Source organism: Lutra lutra, chromosome 4 (genome assembly GCF_902655055.1).
Source record: "Lutra lutra chromosome 4, mLutLut1.2, whole genome shotgun sequence".
NCBI lineage: Eukaryota > Metazoa > Chordata > Mammalia > Carnivora > Mustelidae > Lutra > Lutra lutra.
In genome coordinates this window covers 99,727,906-99,746,718 of record NC_062281.1, presented here as the reverse complement: position 1 = coordinate 99,746,718, position 18,813 = coordinate 99,727,906, and the positions used below count along the sequence as shown (strand labels likewise).

General features: G+C 36.1%; 1 protein-coding gene across 6 annotated transcripts in view; it reads right to left on the bottom strand.

The window, feature by feature from the left end:
* The window catches only part of PHTF1 (putative homeodomain transcription factor 1), a 67,481-nt gene that overhangs the window by 42,457 nt on the left and 6,211 nt on the right, over positions 1-18,813 (bottom strand). For all 6 annotated transcript variants that reach the window (XR_007126771.1, XR_007126772.1, XM_047726849.1 and 3 more), the window contains 2 exons: positions 4,209-4,278; positions 3,407-3,565 (listed from right to left, as the gene is read on the bottom strand). Coding sequence is in view for 4 of the 6 variants with exons in the window: in XM_047726849.1 (XP_047582805.1) it covers positions 3,407-3,565; positions 4,209-4,278 (229 nt within the window). In the remaining 2 variants the exon portion in view is untranslated. The remainder of the gene's footprint in view (positions 1-3,406; positions 3,566-4,208; positions 4,279-18,813) is intronic.

The window sequence follows — 18,813 nt, the reverse complement described above, 5'->3', positions numbered from 1 at the left end:
CATAGCAAATGAAATGTATGAAAAAGGAGGAGACCAGATTTTCATTATTTACCAGCAACGTGGCTGTATGGTTAGAAAATGTGAAAGAAGCACTGAAAAACTATTAAAATTAATGAGGGTTTAATAGAATGCAGTAAGCAGAAGTATTCTTAATAAACATAAACTAACAGCTTTCAAATGTAACAGCACTAACCAGTTGAAATTTATAAAACAAAAAAAGTGTCATATCTGTGGGAGCAACAACAAAAATAAAAACAAATATTTCACTTTTATGGGGAAGCACTGAAGCATCCACTGATGGATGAGTATATGAACAAAATATGGGACATACGTATAATGGATTCTTATTCATCATTTAAAAAGAAGGAAGCATACATGCTGTGTATGGATGAGCCTTAAAAACAGGCTAAGTGCCACAGGCCAAGCTCAAAAGGACAAATACCCCTGCCTCCACTTGTATGAGGTATCTAAGGAGTCAAATTCACAGAAAAAGAAAATAGAATGGTTGCCAGGGGCCTGAGCTTCAGGAGGAACTGGAGAGTCAGGCAATTACTGTTTTATAGGTAGAGTTTCAGTTTGGAAAGATGAAGAAAGTTTGGAGATGGATGGTAGTGATGGTTGCACAGCAATGTAAGTGGCCTTGATGCCACCAACTGTAAACTTAAAAATGGTGAAGAGGGTAAATTATATATTGTGTATATTTTACCACAATAAAAAAATTTGAGTTTAACTTTGAGAAGATCTAAGCAGGCCTCATAAGAAATAAAAATCCTACAAAGCTTTACTGGGAAATAGAACAGAAGACTTGATTAAAAGGTGAGAGAGATCTATTTTCTTCCCATTCCCCCCCAAATATATCTATATCTTCATGGGAAGCGGGAGATTACAGTTTAATTCCAAATCATTTGTTTGTTTTGATTAGGATAAAATAATTCTAAATTATTTTGAAAAAAAAAATAAGTAGGTAAAAACACCTCAGAAAATACTGGAAAAGAATACTAGAGGAATATTTCTGCTCAATGCTACTACATATTAAACAACTATAGTAATTAAAGAAATGTGGTGCAGATATGAGAATAACAAGATAAATCAATTGTGCAGAATATGTGTTTAGAAAGAGACCATGGTGTATATGAAAATTTAATGTATGTGGGCTCCTGGGTGGGTTGGTAGGTTAAGCATCTGCTTTTGGCTCAGGTCATGATCCTGGGATCAAGTGCAGCATTGGGCTCCTTGCTCAGTAGGGACCCTGCTTCTCCCTCTGTCTGCCACTCCCCCTGCTTATGCTCTCTCTCACACTCTCTGACAAATAAAAAAATAAAATCTTAAAACAAAAAAAGAAAATTTAATATATATAATTTAATATATCTCAGTAAGAAAGAAAGAAATTCTTCAATAATGAACATATGAAAAGATATTTAACCTCACCTTTACAAGCTACCCAAAAAATGCAGACCAAATGAGCAAAAAACACAATTCTTTTGTATATCCAATTAGGTAACAATCTTTAAAATTATAATAATGCTGGTCAGACTCTGGTAAAACAGGCACTCTCATCCACTACTTTCCAAAAGAAGTGTACCACTAGCAATTTGATTTTATGTACTAAAAGTCTTAAGATATTTATATTCTTTGATCTCTTAATTCTATTTCAGAGAAGAAATTCTAAGGAAATATAAAATATGGAAAACTTTGTTCACAATGGCATAATTAATAGAAAAAAAAAGAAACCCAGGAACAATCTAAATGCTTACAATATGGGAACAGTTATATAAGTTGCGGTACTTTTATATAATGGAATATTAAGTAGCTATAAAAAGTATTTATGGCAAATCCCTATGAGAGACTCACAGATATGAAAATGATCATTTTAAATGATGGTGTGTATCCATGATGGTGTATCCATGACGGAATATTATCCAGCCATTAAAATGACAGCCATTTCATTACAACGAAATAAAACTAAAAAATATGGTTTCTTATTCACACTATTCCCATGTCCTCAACAGCCACATAGGACTGGATAAGGCAGACACAGAACATTTCTATCACCACAGAAACTGTATTGGATAGCACTGTACAAGACTTTAGAAAATTAAACTTAGAGATTTGTAAATTCAGACACTTATCTTTCCCTCTATAACTTAACTCAAATAAACCGACAGAGATAAAAGAAAACAAAAATCACCCCAAATCCTTCCACCCTAACTCAACCTTCCCCTACTCTGTTCTAATTCATGTCTTGTTGTTCGGGTATAATCAGAGTGCGCACATGGTCCCATTTCACAAAGTATTCCCGGTAGGCAGTGGCCATACAGTGGTAAAGAGAATGTGCTGGGCTCCTGCACGTAGTGAGAAGAGAAAAACCAACATCCGGTAGTTGTGTAATACAGAAATTAAAATAGATTCCCGGGGAACGGTAGGACTATTTAGAAAGCATACACAATGAATTCTGGAACACTGAAAAGAAAAAAAAAGTATAGATAGGGATGGCTGCCCAGTGAAAGTTCCATCTGAGTTTAGATCCTAAAGATGAGAAAAAAGATAGCCATGTGAAAATCCGTAAGATTGTTTCAAACAGAAGAAAGAGCTTTGTGTGCAGCACGGAAAAAGGGCCATGATGCCTCCAGCGGGCAAGGAGGAGAGCGGTAGGATATGACCTCTGAGAGGCCAACAGGGAATAGATCATGGAGGGCCCTACAGGGTGTGGTGAGGACTGATTTCACTCCAACGCCAGTGAGAAGTCTCTGAGGGTTTTAAGCAGGAAAATTACATGATACAGATTCTACTGTAAAAGATTTCTCTAATTGCTGTGAAAAGAATGATTGGTAGAAAGCAGGCTCAGGGTAGACATTATTCTAGTGCTCTAGGCAAGGCGATGCTGCTGCTATGATGGACTATGACGGGGGAAAAAAAAAATCCCAGAGTTCCATGCTGGATATGATAGGTTCAAGATACCTATTAAATCTCTCTACATAAATGCCTAAAAGTAGGCAGTTAGATTTACAAGTTTCAAGTTCAGCAGAGATCTGGCCTGAAGATATAAATTTGAGAATCACGTTTATCAGCTATGTTTAAACAAAGGGGTTTGATGAGAGTACCTAGAGAAGAGAATCCAGGATCCAACCTTGAGGTAATCCAATATTCAGACGTCACACAGAACAAAGAATGAAAAGGCCTGGCCAGTAAGACAGGTGGAAAGAAATTCAAGAAAGATGAGTTGGACAATTGGTTTGCCTTCTGTGTGCAAATAAATCTAAGATCTCCAAATGGTGTATATCCCTTCATTCTTTGCACTTTAAACTCTCAAATGAAAGGGTAAATGTAAGAACAGTAAAGTCTGCATTATCTAATAGCAAAAGCAACAAAAAGAAACTGTCATAATTTATTCCAGCCCTCTAATTACCTTGCATGAGGTAAAGCAGTAGCAGCCAAACAAAGATTCTTAAAGAGGTCACCTGAATCCACCAGTTGCTGAACAAGGGGAAAAACACAACTCGTACAAGCCCCTTCCGAGTCAGAGATGTCCATGGAATTTCAGGTTTGGCTTTGGCAAATGTTGAGCCTTTAAATATACAATAAAACAAAACATCAAACATTTACATACTCTATACTAATGCCTACTTGTTAACACTGTATTAAAAACAGCAGAGGGCAAAAATCACCACAAAACCTGTCTGGTTAAAAAGAATCCTCTTAGGGGCGCCTGGGTGGCTCAATGGGTTAAGCCTCTGCCTTCTGCTCAGGTCCTGATCCGAGGGTCCTGGGATCAACTCCTGCATTGGGCTCTCAGCTCAGCAGGGAGCCTGCTTCCCCCTCTCTCTGCCTAATTGTGATCTCTCTCTCTGTGTCAAATAAATAAAATCCTTTAAAAAAAATCCTCTTAGATGTTCATTAAGTACAATAACTTCTTGCCTCAATCACTAGGACAGGAGCTCAAAATAAATCAGGCTGACTTGAATGTTATACAATGTATTTTTTACACAACAGCAGCTTCCAAGTTCATCCCTCTTTCACCTAATGTGATTTACATATCCACAAAGAACCAAAGCAAAGGGAAAAAAAATCCTAAGGCCTGAATGATGAGGGAAGAATATTCCCTTTGGAAATTAAAACATGCCATCATAGAGGGAAGGTATCTAAAAAAGAATCTCCAGCACTGTGATGAAATAATATAATAAAATACATAAACCAACTTTAGAACTCACCTCTGATTAAGTCAACGTCAATCAAGTCTGGTTTTATGTGGCCCATCTTTTTTGGTTTGTTTTTGAAACCCTAGGATAAAACAAAACAAAACCAGAAATAAGGGTAAATACAAAAGGTAAACTTATATTTCTTTCTTTCTATATCTGACTCCCTTTTACTGGAGACACTTTAATCCTATTGTTCCTTGAAATAACTTATCATTAATGTTTTAGTATGTAGCTTACCAAGTAATGCAAGAATATATTTTATCACTTTTTAAAATGATCCAACAATGTCAAAGGATCAGGAAGTACAAAATAATGGTCCCTTCAGCCCCTCTCCTTCTCCTCCTGGTTTCAGTCATTAAAAACAAATAACTTTCTTTCTTTCTTTCTTTTTTTTTTTAACTGTTTCTCTTTGTATTTACTTCCATACTTTTCTTTTTTAAGTAGGCTCCACATGTAGTGCAGAGCCCATCATAGGGCTTAAACTCACAACCCCGACACCAAGACCTGAGCTGAGATCAAGAGTCAGGTGCTTAACTGACTGAGCCACCCAGGTGCCCCTACATCTATACTTCCAAATAATATGTTTATGCTGCCATTTTTCAATTTATTGATTTTAGAAATAATCCACTGACTTCTAATACATCATGTGAGAATTTAGCTCTCTTACACAACTAATTTCCACATCCTAACTTCCACCCAAAAAACCTATATCCTGACATGACTGATGATGATTGATAAATCAGTCATCAGTAGTTAGGATATGATCACTATGAAATATTGTTCCCTATAAGCCATGCTTTATAATCTCCTAGTTTATGGAGTCAGCTAAAACATTTATCATTTTTCAAATACTCAAATGCCAGAAAATTACTCAAAGTCTTTTTTTCTTTAAAAAAAAAAAATTTCCTGGAAATGCCCTTCCCAAAAACTTCTATCCTCCTGCTCTCGGGGCCTGCTGCACAGCTACCTCTATGCAGGACTTCGCACTATCACCCTGACAACTCCCTTCATCTCTGTAGTGAATCTCTAGCTCTTACATCCCATGTCTTTCTGGAGTGCATCCTTCAGAAGCTTCCTGAGAAAGCAGTCCAGAAGGTAACTTTTTGAAGCCTCGCATGTCTGAAAATGAATTCATTTTACCCTTATGCCTAATAAAAAGTTACACTAGAGTGTAGAATTCTAAGTCGTTAATAATTTTCCTTCAGGAATTAAGACCCTGTTCTACTCTTTCTAGCTTCCAATGTTGCTGTTGCAAATTCCAGTGCCTTTCTGATTCCTGACCCTTTGAGTGTGAATTGTTTCTTCCCTCTGAATCTTCACTTTATTCATGGTGTTCAGAAATTTCATAAGGATATGCCTTGATATGAATCTTTTACATCTATTGTGCTGAGAATTCCTTCTATGTGGCTTTAGGGAAGTTTTCTTATAATTTATTTTTATATATCTTCCCTTATCAGACATAACTTCCCTATTTTCTACTTCTTTTGTCTTTTTGTTCTGCTTTCTGAAAATTTCCTCAAATTCTCCTGTTGAATTTTTCATTTTAACTCTGAGTTCATTTCTGTTCTCTTTTTCTTTTGGAGGATTTATTCAAATACCTAGTAATCACTGGCTTTCTTTATATATTAGAATGAAGCACTGAAATGTGATTGACTCAATATTCTACTTCAAGGTATATACCCAAGACAAATGTGTATGTATTTCACTAAGTAATGTGTAAAAATTTTCATAGAGGAATAATTTCTAAGAGCTCCAGATAGGAAACTACCCAGAGACAACAATGGGATATTGCCCATCAATAGGAGAATGCATAAATAATTGTGGTGTTGTACTGAATAAACTACAATTACACAACATGAATGAATCTCACAAACATAAAATTGAACAAAAAAAATCAGATTCAAATGTGTATGTATTGTATAATTTCATTTATATAAACATGATTTTATATATATATATATGTTTCATAATAAAAGGTTATACTAGAGTGTATGATTCTAAGTTGTTAATAATTTTCCTTCAGGAATTAAGACACTGTTCTACTGTTTTCTAGCTTCCAATGTTGCTGTTACAAACTCTAGTGCCTTTCTGATTCCTGATAATATTCCTATATAAAGCTCAAAAAGGCAAAATTAATCTATAGCACTAGTAGTTGGGATACTGGTCTACCTCTGTTGGTAGTAGTGACTGGAAAAGTATGGAAGGGAAGCTTCTATAGTACTGTTAATTATCTATCTCTTGATCTTAATGCTGATTACATGATTACATTAAGTTTAAGAAAATTCCTCGGGGCGCCTGGGTGGCTCAGTGGGTTGGGCCGCTGCCTTCGGCTCAGGTCATGGTCTCTGGGTCCTGGGTTCAAGTCCCGCATCGGGCTCTCTGCTCAGCGGGGAGCCTGCTTCCCTCTCTCTCTCTCTCTCTCTGCCTGCCTCTCCGTCTACTTGTGAGCTCTCTCTGTCAAATAAATAAATAAAATCTTTAAAAAAAAAAAAGAAAAAAGAAAATTCCTCAACCTTTACACTTAAAATTTTGTTATATATACACGTGTATAAGTATATCCATATTTACTGAATATGTTTTACTTCAATAGAAAGCCTGTAAAACTTACTGGAAGCTTTATGTGTATGAGTATAGCTTACAGACTTGGGATTTCACTGCAGAGTAATCAACCAGCTTGAGGGAATCCCAAATGTCAATATCTGGAGGCATTTTTTTTGTGGGGTCATTCAAGGCTCTTTGAAGAACTCTCCAGTATTCTCTTTGGTTGAAGATTAGGAAGGCTAAATATTTCTGTGGTGGAAGTTTTGAGATTGAATCAAGAGGCTCACAATTCTGCTTTTAGTATCATGATTCTCGCCTGCCCTTCAGTGTCCACAGACCCTCTTCTAATGAATTTTTTCAGAAGAAATATCACCAGTCTCCTTCATAAGGGCATTGTTAGCCAGTCTTTAAGGGATTGACGAGGAGACAAAAGGTCTAATCTCTCTGTAGACAAAGTTCATTCAATACCCCATTTAACTGCCTCACATGAAACCTGATGCATTCAAGTCCTAAGCCTTTCTGGGAAGTTCTGCAGTGCAATTGGCATTTTCCCCAGCTCTCCTGGCACTCTCTTGCATTCATTTTTCATCTTCCAAATACATGTTGATCTACTATCTACTGAGATCTTCCTCCTCAATCTTTTTCCTTGACTTTGTGGATGTATTCATTTTATACAACCCCTTTATGGATTCCTTTCATGTAATTTAGTGGTAACTCAGAAAGGAGAGATTATAAATGTGTGTGGCCAATCTACCACGTTTAACCAAAAATCTAGTGATAATTTTTTTTTTTTTTTCCGGGCATGAAGAAAGAATCCTTTCAGGGACTTTGTCTTCTACCACCTCAAATTAAAAGTAAGTTTGTGAATTATCTTTTGTGTTTCAAATTCCCGGTTTATCTAACAGTTTTGTTTTACTACTATTAATAAATAAAACTTTGAAAAGATGAATTTTAATTTTATACTCAACATGTGTAAATGCTAATCCAGTTTTAGAAATTAGGTATTTAAGCATTAAAATTAAAGTAAAAATGAAAGGTTATAGCCATTTGCTATTTCCCTCTTTTAGACATAGAGCCAGTACTGATCTTTAGTTGTTTAACTAAATAGATTTGGCCAAACAATTTCTCTTAAGTGGATCCTATGTTTCTATCCAATTCAGCTACAAACTATAGATTTTATAGAAGAAGGTTTTAAAACCCTAAATGTAAAAAATTAAATCTAAGGAGGAATCAAAATTTGAAAGTCAAACATTTCAGAGGAAAAATAATCCTTTGAAAAACATGTACACTAATTTTTGAAATATGCATAATATCCATGGGAATAAAAATTTGGCTACATACAAAATCAGAAATTAAAATTCTAAAAGTAAAAATATCGCTGTATTATTTTCTAATAGACAAAGACCTTGTACACCTTTATTTCCTTCAGACAAACACCCAGAAATGGGATAGATGGATCAAATCATAGTTCTATTTTTAATTTTTGGAAAAGCCTCCATACTGTTTTCCATAATGTTTATACCAGTTTACATTCCCACCAACGGTATATAAAAGTTCTCTTTTCTCTACATCCTCACCAACACTTATTATCCTTTGACTTTCTGATAAGAGTCAGCGTGGCAGGTGTGACGTGATATCTCACTGTGGTTTTGAATTATACTTCCCTGATTATTAGTGATGTTAAAGAGCTTTTTTAATATACCCATTGGGTATATCTTCTTTGGAAAATGTCTGTTCAGGTCCTTTGTCCATGTTTAATTGGATTACTTGTTTTTAGCTATTGAGTTGTAAGAGTTCCTTATAGATTTTGAATGTAAACCCCTTATCAGATATATGGTTTACAAACATTTCCTCCCATTCCATAGGTTGCCTTGTCATTATTGCTTCCTTGGCTATGCAAAACACTTTTTAGTTTGATATGGTCTCACTTGATAATTTTTGCTTTTGTTGTCTGTGCTTTTTTTGTCATATTCAAAAAACTATTGACCAAGGAGCCCCTGGTATCTTCTAGGACAATTTCAGGTCTTACATTTAAGTCTTTAATCCATCTTGAGTTGATTTTTATGTGCGGTGTAACATAAAGGTCTAGTATCATTCTTCTGCATGAGGATATCTATCCAGTTTTCCCAAAATCATTTATTGAAGAGATTCTTTTGCCCATCATGTATTATTGGCACCTTTGCCAAAGAGTAGCTGACTGTTTAAGCATAGGTTTATTTCTGGGGTCTCTATATTGTCCCATTCATCTATGTGTCTTTTATGCCTATATCATGCTGTTCTAATTACTGTAGCTTTATAATATAATTTGAAATCAGAAAGTGTGATGCCTCTGACTTTGCCCTTCTTGCTCAAGGCTGCTTTAGCTATTTGGAGTTCTTTGTAGTTTCACATGGATCTTAGGATTGTTTTTTGTTTGTTTTTGCATCTGTGAAAAATACCATTGGAATTTTGATAGATGGCTTTTAATCTGTGGATCACTTTGGATAGTATGGACATTTTAACAATATTCCTTCTTGGGGCACCTGGGTGGCTCAGTGGGTTAAGCCTCTGCCTTCGGCTCAGGTCATGATCCCGGGGTCCTGGGATCGAGCCCCGCATCAGGCTCCAGAGAGCCTGCTTCCCCTTCTCTCTCTGCCTGCCTCTCTGCCTACTTGTGATCTTTCTCTCTGTCAAATAAATAAATAAAATCTTTAAAAAACAAAACAAAACAATATTCCTTCTTCCAATCAATGAACATAAGATATCTTTCCATTTATATGTGTCTTCTTCAATTTCCTTCATCAATGTTTCATAGTTTCCAGTGTACAGATCTTTCACCTTTGTGGTTAAATTTATTCCTAAATATTTTATTCTTTTTGATGCTATTATAAATGGAATTGTATTCTTCATTTTTAATAGCTTGCTATTAATGTATAAAAATTTTCATTTTCATTTGTCTCATGTTATTTTTTATTTCTTCTTTGACCTATTAGTTGTTCAAGAGTATGTTGCTTAATTTCCACATATTTGTGAATTTTTCAATTTTCATCCTGTTACTGATTTCTAGTTTAATTCTATTGTGGTCCGAAAAGTTATCTGAAATAAATTCAGTTTTCTTAAATTTGTTAAGACTTGTTTTATGACCTAACAACTGATCTACCCTGGATATGTTTCCATGGGTGATTGAAAGGAATGTATATTCTGCTGCTGTTGGATAGAATGTTCTTTATATGTCTGCTAGTTCTATGTGGTCTAAAGTATAGTCCAAGTTCAATGTTTCCTTATGGATTTTCTGTCTGGATGATCTATCCATTGTTGAAAGTAGTGTACTGAAGCTCCCAATGATTACTGTATCATTGTCTATTTTTCCCTTTAGGTTTGTTTATATTTGCTTTATATATTTGGGTACTCCCTATATTGGGTGCATAATAATTGAAAAATGGTATATTCTCATTGTTTTCTTTTTTGTCCTGATAGTTTGTTTTTAGTATAGAGAAATGTAACAGATTTTTATATATTGATTTTGAATCCTGTGAGTCTACTGAATTCATTTATTATCATTGTTTCTGGTGGAGTCTTTAGGTTTTTCTAAATATTGTATCAAGTCATCAGCAAAATGTAACAGTTTTACTTCTTCCTCTTTGATCTGAATGCTTTTTATTTCTTCTTCTTGCCTAACTATTCTGGCTAGGACTTCCAATACTATGTTAAATAAAAGTGGAAAAATGGGCATTCTGTCTTGTTCCTGATCTTAGAGAAAAAGCTTTCAGCTTTTCACCACTGAATATAATGTTAGCTGTCAACTGTGAGATCTCGTCTTTTGTGACAACATGGATGGACCTTGAGAGCATTATGGTAACTGAAATAAGTCACAGAAAAAAAAATATATGATTTATCTTATATGTGGAATCTAAAAAAAAAATTAAAAACCCAAAACTAACAAACCAAGCTTATAGATACAGAAAAGAGATTGGTGGTTGCAAGAGCTGGGGGTGGGAGAAATAGGTGAACTGGGTTTTTCTATTAGTTTAAATAAGTTGAATAATAATTAAAAGTAATATAATAAGGAAACATTGGCCTCAAAAGACACATTAGATACGATGCGCTGAACAGATAAACACAGAACATTCCATCCACAAGCAACAGACATATTCTTTCTCAAGTGTGCATATTAAGTTCTCCAGGATGGATTATATTAGCCACAAAACAAGTCTTAATAAATTTAAGAAGAATGAAATTATATCAAGCTTTTCTGAACACAATGGTATGAAACTCTAAATCAATTACCAAAAGAAAAGGAAAATTCAGAAAAACGTGGAGATTAAACCATATGCTACTAAAAAAAAAACCCAATGAGTCAAAGAAGAAGTCAAAAGAGGAATTTAGAATTTGAGAACAAATGAAAATGAAAATGAAAATACAACATACCAAAACTTATGGGATGAAACAAAAGCAGTTCTGAGAGGGAAGTTCAGAGTGATAAATGCATACATTAAGAAAGAACCCTAACAGGGGCGCCTGGGTGGCTCAGTGGGTTGAGCCTCTGCCTTCGGCTCAGGTCATGATCTCGGGGTCCTGGGATAGAGTCCCACATCGGGCTCTCTGCTCTGCAGGGAGCCTGCTTCCTCCTCTCTCTCTCTGCTTGCCTCTCTACCCACTTGTGATCTGTCAAATAAATAAAATCTTAAAAAAAAAACCCTAACAAGTAAACAACAGCTTACCTCTACATCTCAAGAAACTAGAAAAGAGGAACAAAGTCCAAAGTCATAGAAGGAAATAGCAAAGATCAGAGTGGAAAGAAATAAAATAGAAACTAAAAAGACAATAGAGAAGATCAACAAATTAAGAGCTGGTTTCTTTAAAAGATAAACAAAATTGACAACTGTTAGCTACACTTACCAAGGAAAAAAAAAGAGGACTCAAACAGAATCAGAAATGAAAGAGGAAATGTTACAACTGACACCATAAAAACAAAGGATCATAAAAAAACTAATATGAACAATTATATGCCAACAAATTGGACAACCTAAAAGAAATGGATAAACTCCTAGGGAAAAAAAAAACCTCTCAAAACTAAATCAGGAAGAAAAAGAAAATTTGGACAGACTGATTAATAGTAAGGAGATTGAATCAGTAATCAAAAACCTCCCAACAAAAACAAAATTCCCATACCAGATGGCTTTACAAGTGAAGTCTACCTAACATTCAAAGAATTAATACCAATCCTTCTCAAACTCTTCCCAAAACAGAAGAGGCAGCAATGTTTTCAAACTCATTTTATGAGGCCAGCATTACTCTGATACTAAAACCAGACAAGGACACTACAAGAAAAGAAAATTACAGGCCAATATCCCTAATGAATGTAGATAAAAAATTCTCAACAAAATATTAGCAAACTGAATTCAACAATACATTAAAAGGATCACACACCTCAGTCAAGTGGGATTTATTCCAGGGATGCAAGGATAGTTCAACATTCACAAATCAATCAATGTAATATATTACATTAACAAAATTAAGAATAAAACATATTATCATCTCAATAGATGCAGAAAAAACATTTGGCAAAATTCAACAATGATTTATGATAAAAGCTCTCAACAAAGTAGATACAGAGGGAATGAACATCACCATAATAAAGGCCATATATGGCAAGCTTCATTTTTTCATTCACTTGATTTTCTAAATATATATTACTAATTCACCTTGAAACATCTTGTAAGTCTTAAAAATCTGTTCCCAATATACTCAAACACAACAAATACCAGTTTCTCTTTTTCCCCCTTGAAGATATCCGTATCAGTTTTCTGTCTTCCTGCTTCTTTCTAGTCTCATTGTTTTCCAGACCTGATACAAACTGTCATCCTTGGACATCTCTTAAATATCCTGGAATTCCCTTTACCTCTCTCTGTGCTGGCTATCCTGTTTCCTGTACTATGATTTCCTCTTTTTTGGTTTACTCAATCATTATAATACTGTGTATGTTTCCCATGCTTTCTGAGAGGGGACATGGGTCATGTATTTTTTTGAAACTTTGAAGATCTGAATAGGTCTTCATGTCGTGCCTTATACTTGGCTAATAAACTTGGCATAAAAACTCCAATGGCGGGGCACCTGGGTGGCTCAGTGGGTTAAAGCCTCTGCCTTCGGCTCAGGTCATGATCCCAGGGTCCTGGGATCAAGCCCCACATCGGGCTCTCTGCTCAGCAGGGAGTGTGCTTCCTCCTCTCTCTCTCTCTGCCTGCCTCTCTGCCTACTTGTTATCTCTGTCAAATAAATAAATAAAATCTTTAAAAAAAAAAAAAAAACCTCCAATGGTATGGGGTTCAGAGAGCATCTAGTTTGTTGAACACGTGCACACCAGGACAATGACATACCCCAACTCCACAGGGACATAAGCTCCTATGCTCTGGATCCTCCCAGACCTTGCCCTGTGTATCTCTTCATCTAGTTCATCTGTATCCATTATCACATCCTTCAATAAACTGATAAATGTAAGTATTTCTCTGAGTTCTGTAAGCCACTCTAGCAAATTAATCAAACCTGAGGAAGGGATCATGGGAACCTGATTTGCAGCCACGTTGGAAAGAAGTTGTGGGTAACCTGGGTACCTACTACTTACTATCGGTATCCAAAGTGGGGTGGCAGCAGTCTTGTGGAACTGAGCCTTTAACTTGTGGTATCTGACATTATATTCAGGTAGATAGTGTTAGAGCTGAATTGAATTGTAGGACCCCTCCAGATGGTTTCAGTAAGAACTGAATGGTGTTGGGGGAAACTTCCACATGTTTGGTGACAGAAGGAAAGTGTCTGTGTGAATAGTAAAAGAGACTCGCAGGAGAAACATGCAAGGTAGACTGAACGAAGTTTTGTTTGTTTTTAATTTAAGTTCTGAAATAGGATAATGTTCCTTAGTATAGGTGCTAATCACTCAAAAGATCATTTCATCAATGTAATAAAGGCCATATATGACAAACCCACAGCTAATATCACACTAAGCAGTGAAAAGCTAAAAGCTTTCCCTCTAAGATCAGGAAAAAGAAAGGATGTCTCCTCTCACGACTTTTATCAAAATAGTGCTGGAACGCCTAGCTGCCGCAATCAGAGAAGAAAAAGAAAGAAAAGGCATCTAAATTGATAAGGAAGAAGTAAAACTGTTCTTACTTATATTACATGACAGTATATACAGAAAACCCAAAGGCTCCCCCCAAAAACTATCAGAATAAAGGAATTCAGTAAAGTTATAGGATGAAAATTAACAGAAATTTGTATCTCTATACCAATAAATACTAGCAGAAAGAGAAATTTAAAAATGATCTCACTGACATTTGTATCAAAAAGAATATAACACATAGGAATAAATTTCATCAAGGAGGTGAAAGACTATATTCAAGAACTTTAAGACATTGATTAAAGAAACTGAGGATGACACAAATAAAAGATATACCATGGCTCATGAATTGGAAAAATTAATATTGTTAAAATGCCCATAATACCCAAAGCAATCTACAGATTTGGTGCAATCCCTATCAAAATACCAATAGCATTTTTCACAGAACTAGAACAAAATAATCCTAAAATTTGTATGAGGCCACAAAAGACCCCAAATAGCCTAAGCAATCTTGAGAAAGAAAAACAAAGCTGACAGTATCAGAATATCGGATTTCCAATTATATGACATAGCTATGGTCATCAGAGCAGTATGGTACTGACACAAAAATAGACACACAGATCAACACAACGAATAGAGGACCAAGAAATAAACCCATGATTGTATGGTCAATTAATCTACAACAAACAAAGCAAGAATACATAAGGAGGAAAAGTCAGTCTCCTCAATAAATGGTGGGGGAAAACTGGACAGCTATATGCAAAAGAATGAAACTGGACCACTTTCTTAAAGCACATGCAAAAACAAACTCAAAATGGATCAAAGTCCTAAATGTAAGATCTGAGACCATAAAAATCCTAAAAGAAAACATAAGCAGTAAACTCTCAGACACTGGTCTTACCAACATATTTATGGATATGTCTCCTTGGGCACTGACAACAAAAGCAAAAATAAATAAGTGGGACTACATCAAAATAAAAACCTTTTGCACAGTGAAGGAAACCATTAACAAAATGAAAAGGCACCTTGCTGAATGGGAGACAATATTTGCAAACCATCTGTTCAATAAGGGGATAATATCCAAAGTATATAAATAACTCATGGAACTCAACACAAAAAAAGTAAATAATCCAATTTAAAAATGGGCAGAGGAATGCAAGTTGGTGCAGCCACTTTGGAGAACAGTGTGGAGATTCCTCAAGAAATTAAAAATAGAGCTTCCCTATGACCCTGCAATTGCACTACTGGGTATTTACCCCAAAGATACAGATGCAGTGAAAAGAAGGCCCATCTGTACCCCAATGTTTATAGCAGCAATGGCCACGGTCGCCAAACTGTGGAAAGAACCAAGATGCCCTTCAAAGGACAAATGGATAAAGAAGATGTGCTCCATATACACTATGGAGTATTATGCCTCCATCAGAAAGGATGAATACCCAACTTTTGTAGCAACATGGACGGGACTGGAAGAGATTATGCTGAGTGAAATAAGTCAAGCAGAGAGAGTCAATTATCATATGGTTTCACTTATTTGTGGAGCATAACAAATAGCATGGAGGACAAGGGGAGATGGAGAGGAGAAGGGTGTTGAGGGAAATTGGAAGGGGAGGTGAACCATGAGAGACTATGGACTCTGAAAAACAATCTGAGGGTTTTGAAGGGGTCGGGGGTAGGAGGTTGGGGGAACCAAGTGGTGGGTATTGGAGAGGACACGGATTGCATAGAGCACTGGGTGTGGTGCAAAAACAATGAATACTGTTACGCTGAAAATAAATTAAAAAAAAAAACCTAAAAAAAAAAAAAAGGGCAGAGGAACTGAATAGACATTTTTCCAAAGAAGCATACAGATGGCCAACAGACACATGAAAAGATGCTCAACATCACTCATCCTGAGGAAAATACAAATCAAAACCACAATGAGATATCACTTCACACCTGTCAGAATGGTTAGTATCAAAAAGACCAGAAATAACAAGTATTGGCAAAGTCGTGGAGAAAAGGGAACCCTCATGCACTGTTGGTGGGAATGCACACTGGTGCAGCCACTACAGAAAACAGTGTGGAGGCTCCTCAAAAACTTAGTTATAGAAATTCCATAGAATCCAGCAATTCTACTTCTGGGTATATACCTAAAGAAAACAAAAACACTAATTCAGAAAGATACATGCACACTTATGTTTATGGCAGCACTACTGACAGTGGCCAATATATAGAAGCAACCTCAGTTTCCAATGATAGATGAACAACTAAAGCAGATATGGGAGATACATACAATGGAATGTTAGTCATTAAAAAATGAAATTTTGCCAGCATGAGTGGACCTAGAGCTAAGTGAAATAAGTCAGAGAAAGACAAATATCACATGACTTTACTCATATGTGGAATTTAAAGAACAAAACAAATAGACAAAATAAATAATAAACAAACTCATACTTACAGAGAACAAACTGGTGGCTGCCAGAGGAAAGGGGAGGTTAGGATGGGCAAAATAGGTGAAGGGGATTGAGAGATACAAACTTCCATTTATAAAAGGAGTAAGTCATGGGGATGTAAAGCACAGCATATATATCTATATACAGATATAGATATATATATGGCAAATATAGTCAAGAATATTGTAATAGGGGCGCCTGGGTGGCTCAGTGGGTTAAGCCGCTGCCTTCGGCTCAGGTCATGATCTCAGGGTCCTGGGATCAAGTCCGGCATCGGACTCTCTGCTCAGCAGGGAGCCTGCTTCCCTTCCTCTCTCTCTGCCTGCCTCTCTGCCTACTTGTGATCTCTCCCTGTCAAATAAATAAATAAAATCTTTAAAATAATTAAAAAAAAAAAGAATGTTGTAATAAACTTTTGTGGTGACAGATGATAACTGCACTTAGCGTGTTGAGCATTTTGTAATATATATAAATGTCAGATCATTGTGTTATGCAACTGTAACTAATATAGGTCTTCTTAAAAATCTTTCCAGTTTTGGGACACATGGGTGGCTCAGTAGGTTAAGCCTCTGCCTTTGGCTCAGGTCATGATCTCAGGGTCCCCTGGGATCGAGCCCCACATCGGGCTCTCTGCTCAGCAGGGAGCCTGCTTCTCCCTCTCTCTCTCTGCCTGCCTCTCTGCCTACTTGTCATCTATCTCTGTCAAATAATTAAATCTTTAAAAAAAAATCTTTCCAATTTTAAAATGTGTATATTTCAGTTCTGAGAAATGTATTATTTATCTGATAACTTCTTCCCCTCCATGTATTTCCTTTTTCTGGAAGACCTCTTAACTGGTTATTAGGTTTCCTTCATGAACTGTACTCACTTTTCTATTTTCTTTTTCCTTGTTTTTTTGGTATGATTTTTTGTGAGAAATGGCTCCAACTTTACCTTCCACTTTTCTACTAAGTTTATTGGTTATTTTTGTTTTCTGGTTTTCTTTTTCATTATAGTCCATTTTTTTCTTTTTCTTTGCTTTCGTACTAAGTATCCAGTCCTTTACACATATTAATTATATCTTTAAGAATAGCATTCTTGGGGGCGCCTGGGTGGCTCAGTGGGTTAAAGCCTCTGCCTTCGGCTCAGGTCATGATCCCAGGGTCCTGGGATCGAGCCCCATATCAGGCTCTCTGTTCCTCAGGGAGCCTGCTTTCTCCTCTCTCTCTGCCTGCCTCTGCCTTCTTGTGATCTCTGTCGAATAAATAAATAAAATCTTAAAAAAAGAAAGAAAGAAAGAAAGAAAGAATAGCATTCTTAGGACTCTTTTGTCATTTCTTTTATCTCTTTTTCCGTAGGTTTCAAATATTTGATGATTTTCAATGATCCATTTACACTTAAAAGTGAGGCATTAACATGCTGAATCAGAGTTCACTGTGCAGTGGGTGAAGTGTGTTAAGCTGCGGTCCTCGTGGTAGAGGGGTAGGCAGCCATTTCATTTCCAGTACACTTTGGTCTTTCCAGCTGGTCAGTTTCTGCAAGAAGCAATTCCAGTCTTCTGTTGGAGATCATAAACCTGGCCACCAGACTTTTACTTCATCTCCATTATTAGTACAGTATTTCACCCCACTCTTACTGTGTCTGCTGTTCCAGAATCCAGAACTTCTCTGGTTCCGCCTCTCTAGACAGCAAGCTTCCATCCAACCTTCTGTCAGAGGAAGTGAGGGTAACTATGTGGCCATGTAGAATAAGGAAGAGAATCTGGGGATCGGTCAATTGCCCCTTATAAATGGCTCAAACAATCTTATTTTCAGTTCCACCGCATACCTGCAGATATGCCTAATGCATCTAATTCTTTTGTCTTTCAGAAATTAAATACAGGAGCTTTACAGAAAGGTCATTTGTTTCCTGTTGGCATTCCTTACTATAGATACTTACATTTTTACTTTCTTCACTTTCCAACTTTCAAAATTCTGTTAATAGCTCTCATTTACAGTAGTCTTCTCTCCCATTCCTTTAATCCTTGTGGGCTAATATCTTTTTCTTATGTATTGTAATTTTAGAGGAGTTTCAAAAGAGATCAAATGGATCAAATTAAGTCACATATGCAAATCATCATCTTCAATGAGGAGTCTCATCTGTCATGTACCCCACCATCCAGATTAAGAAATAAAACATTATACATACAGTTGAAGTCACCTTTATGCTTATGATTAGCCCTTTAGAATTTTTTCTATGAATAAAAAAATAAAAAAAATTTCTAGGTATACAATCATGTCTTTTTCAAACACTGATTTTCGTTATTCTAATAATTAGAAAAATTTTAAAAAGGGGCACCTGGGTGGCACAGTCAGTTGAGAATCCGGCTCTTGGTTTCAGCTCAGTTCGTGATCTCAGGTTCATGAGTCCAGCATTGGACTCCACCCTCAGTGCAGAATCTGCTTGGGACTTTTTCTCCCTCTCCTACTTGTGCTCTCTCCAAAAAAGCTTTTAAAAAACAAGAAGGAAGGAAGGAAAGAAGGAAGGAAGGAAATACAAAAATACCTCTTTGAAGAGACACATGCACCCAATGTTT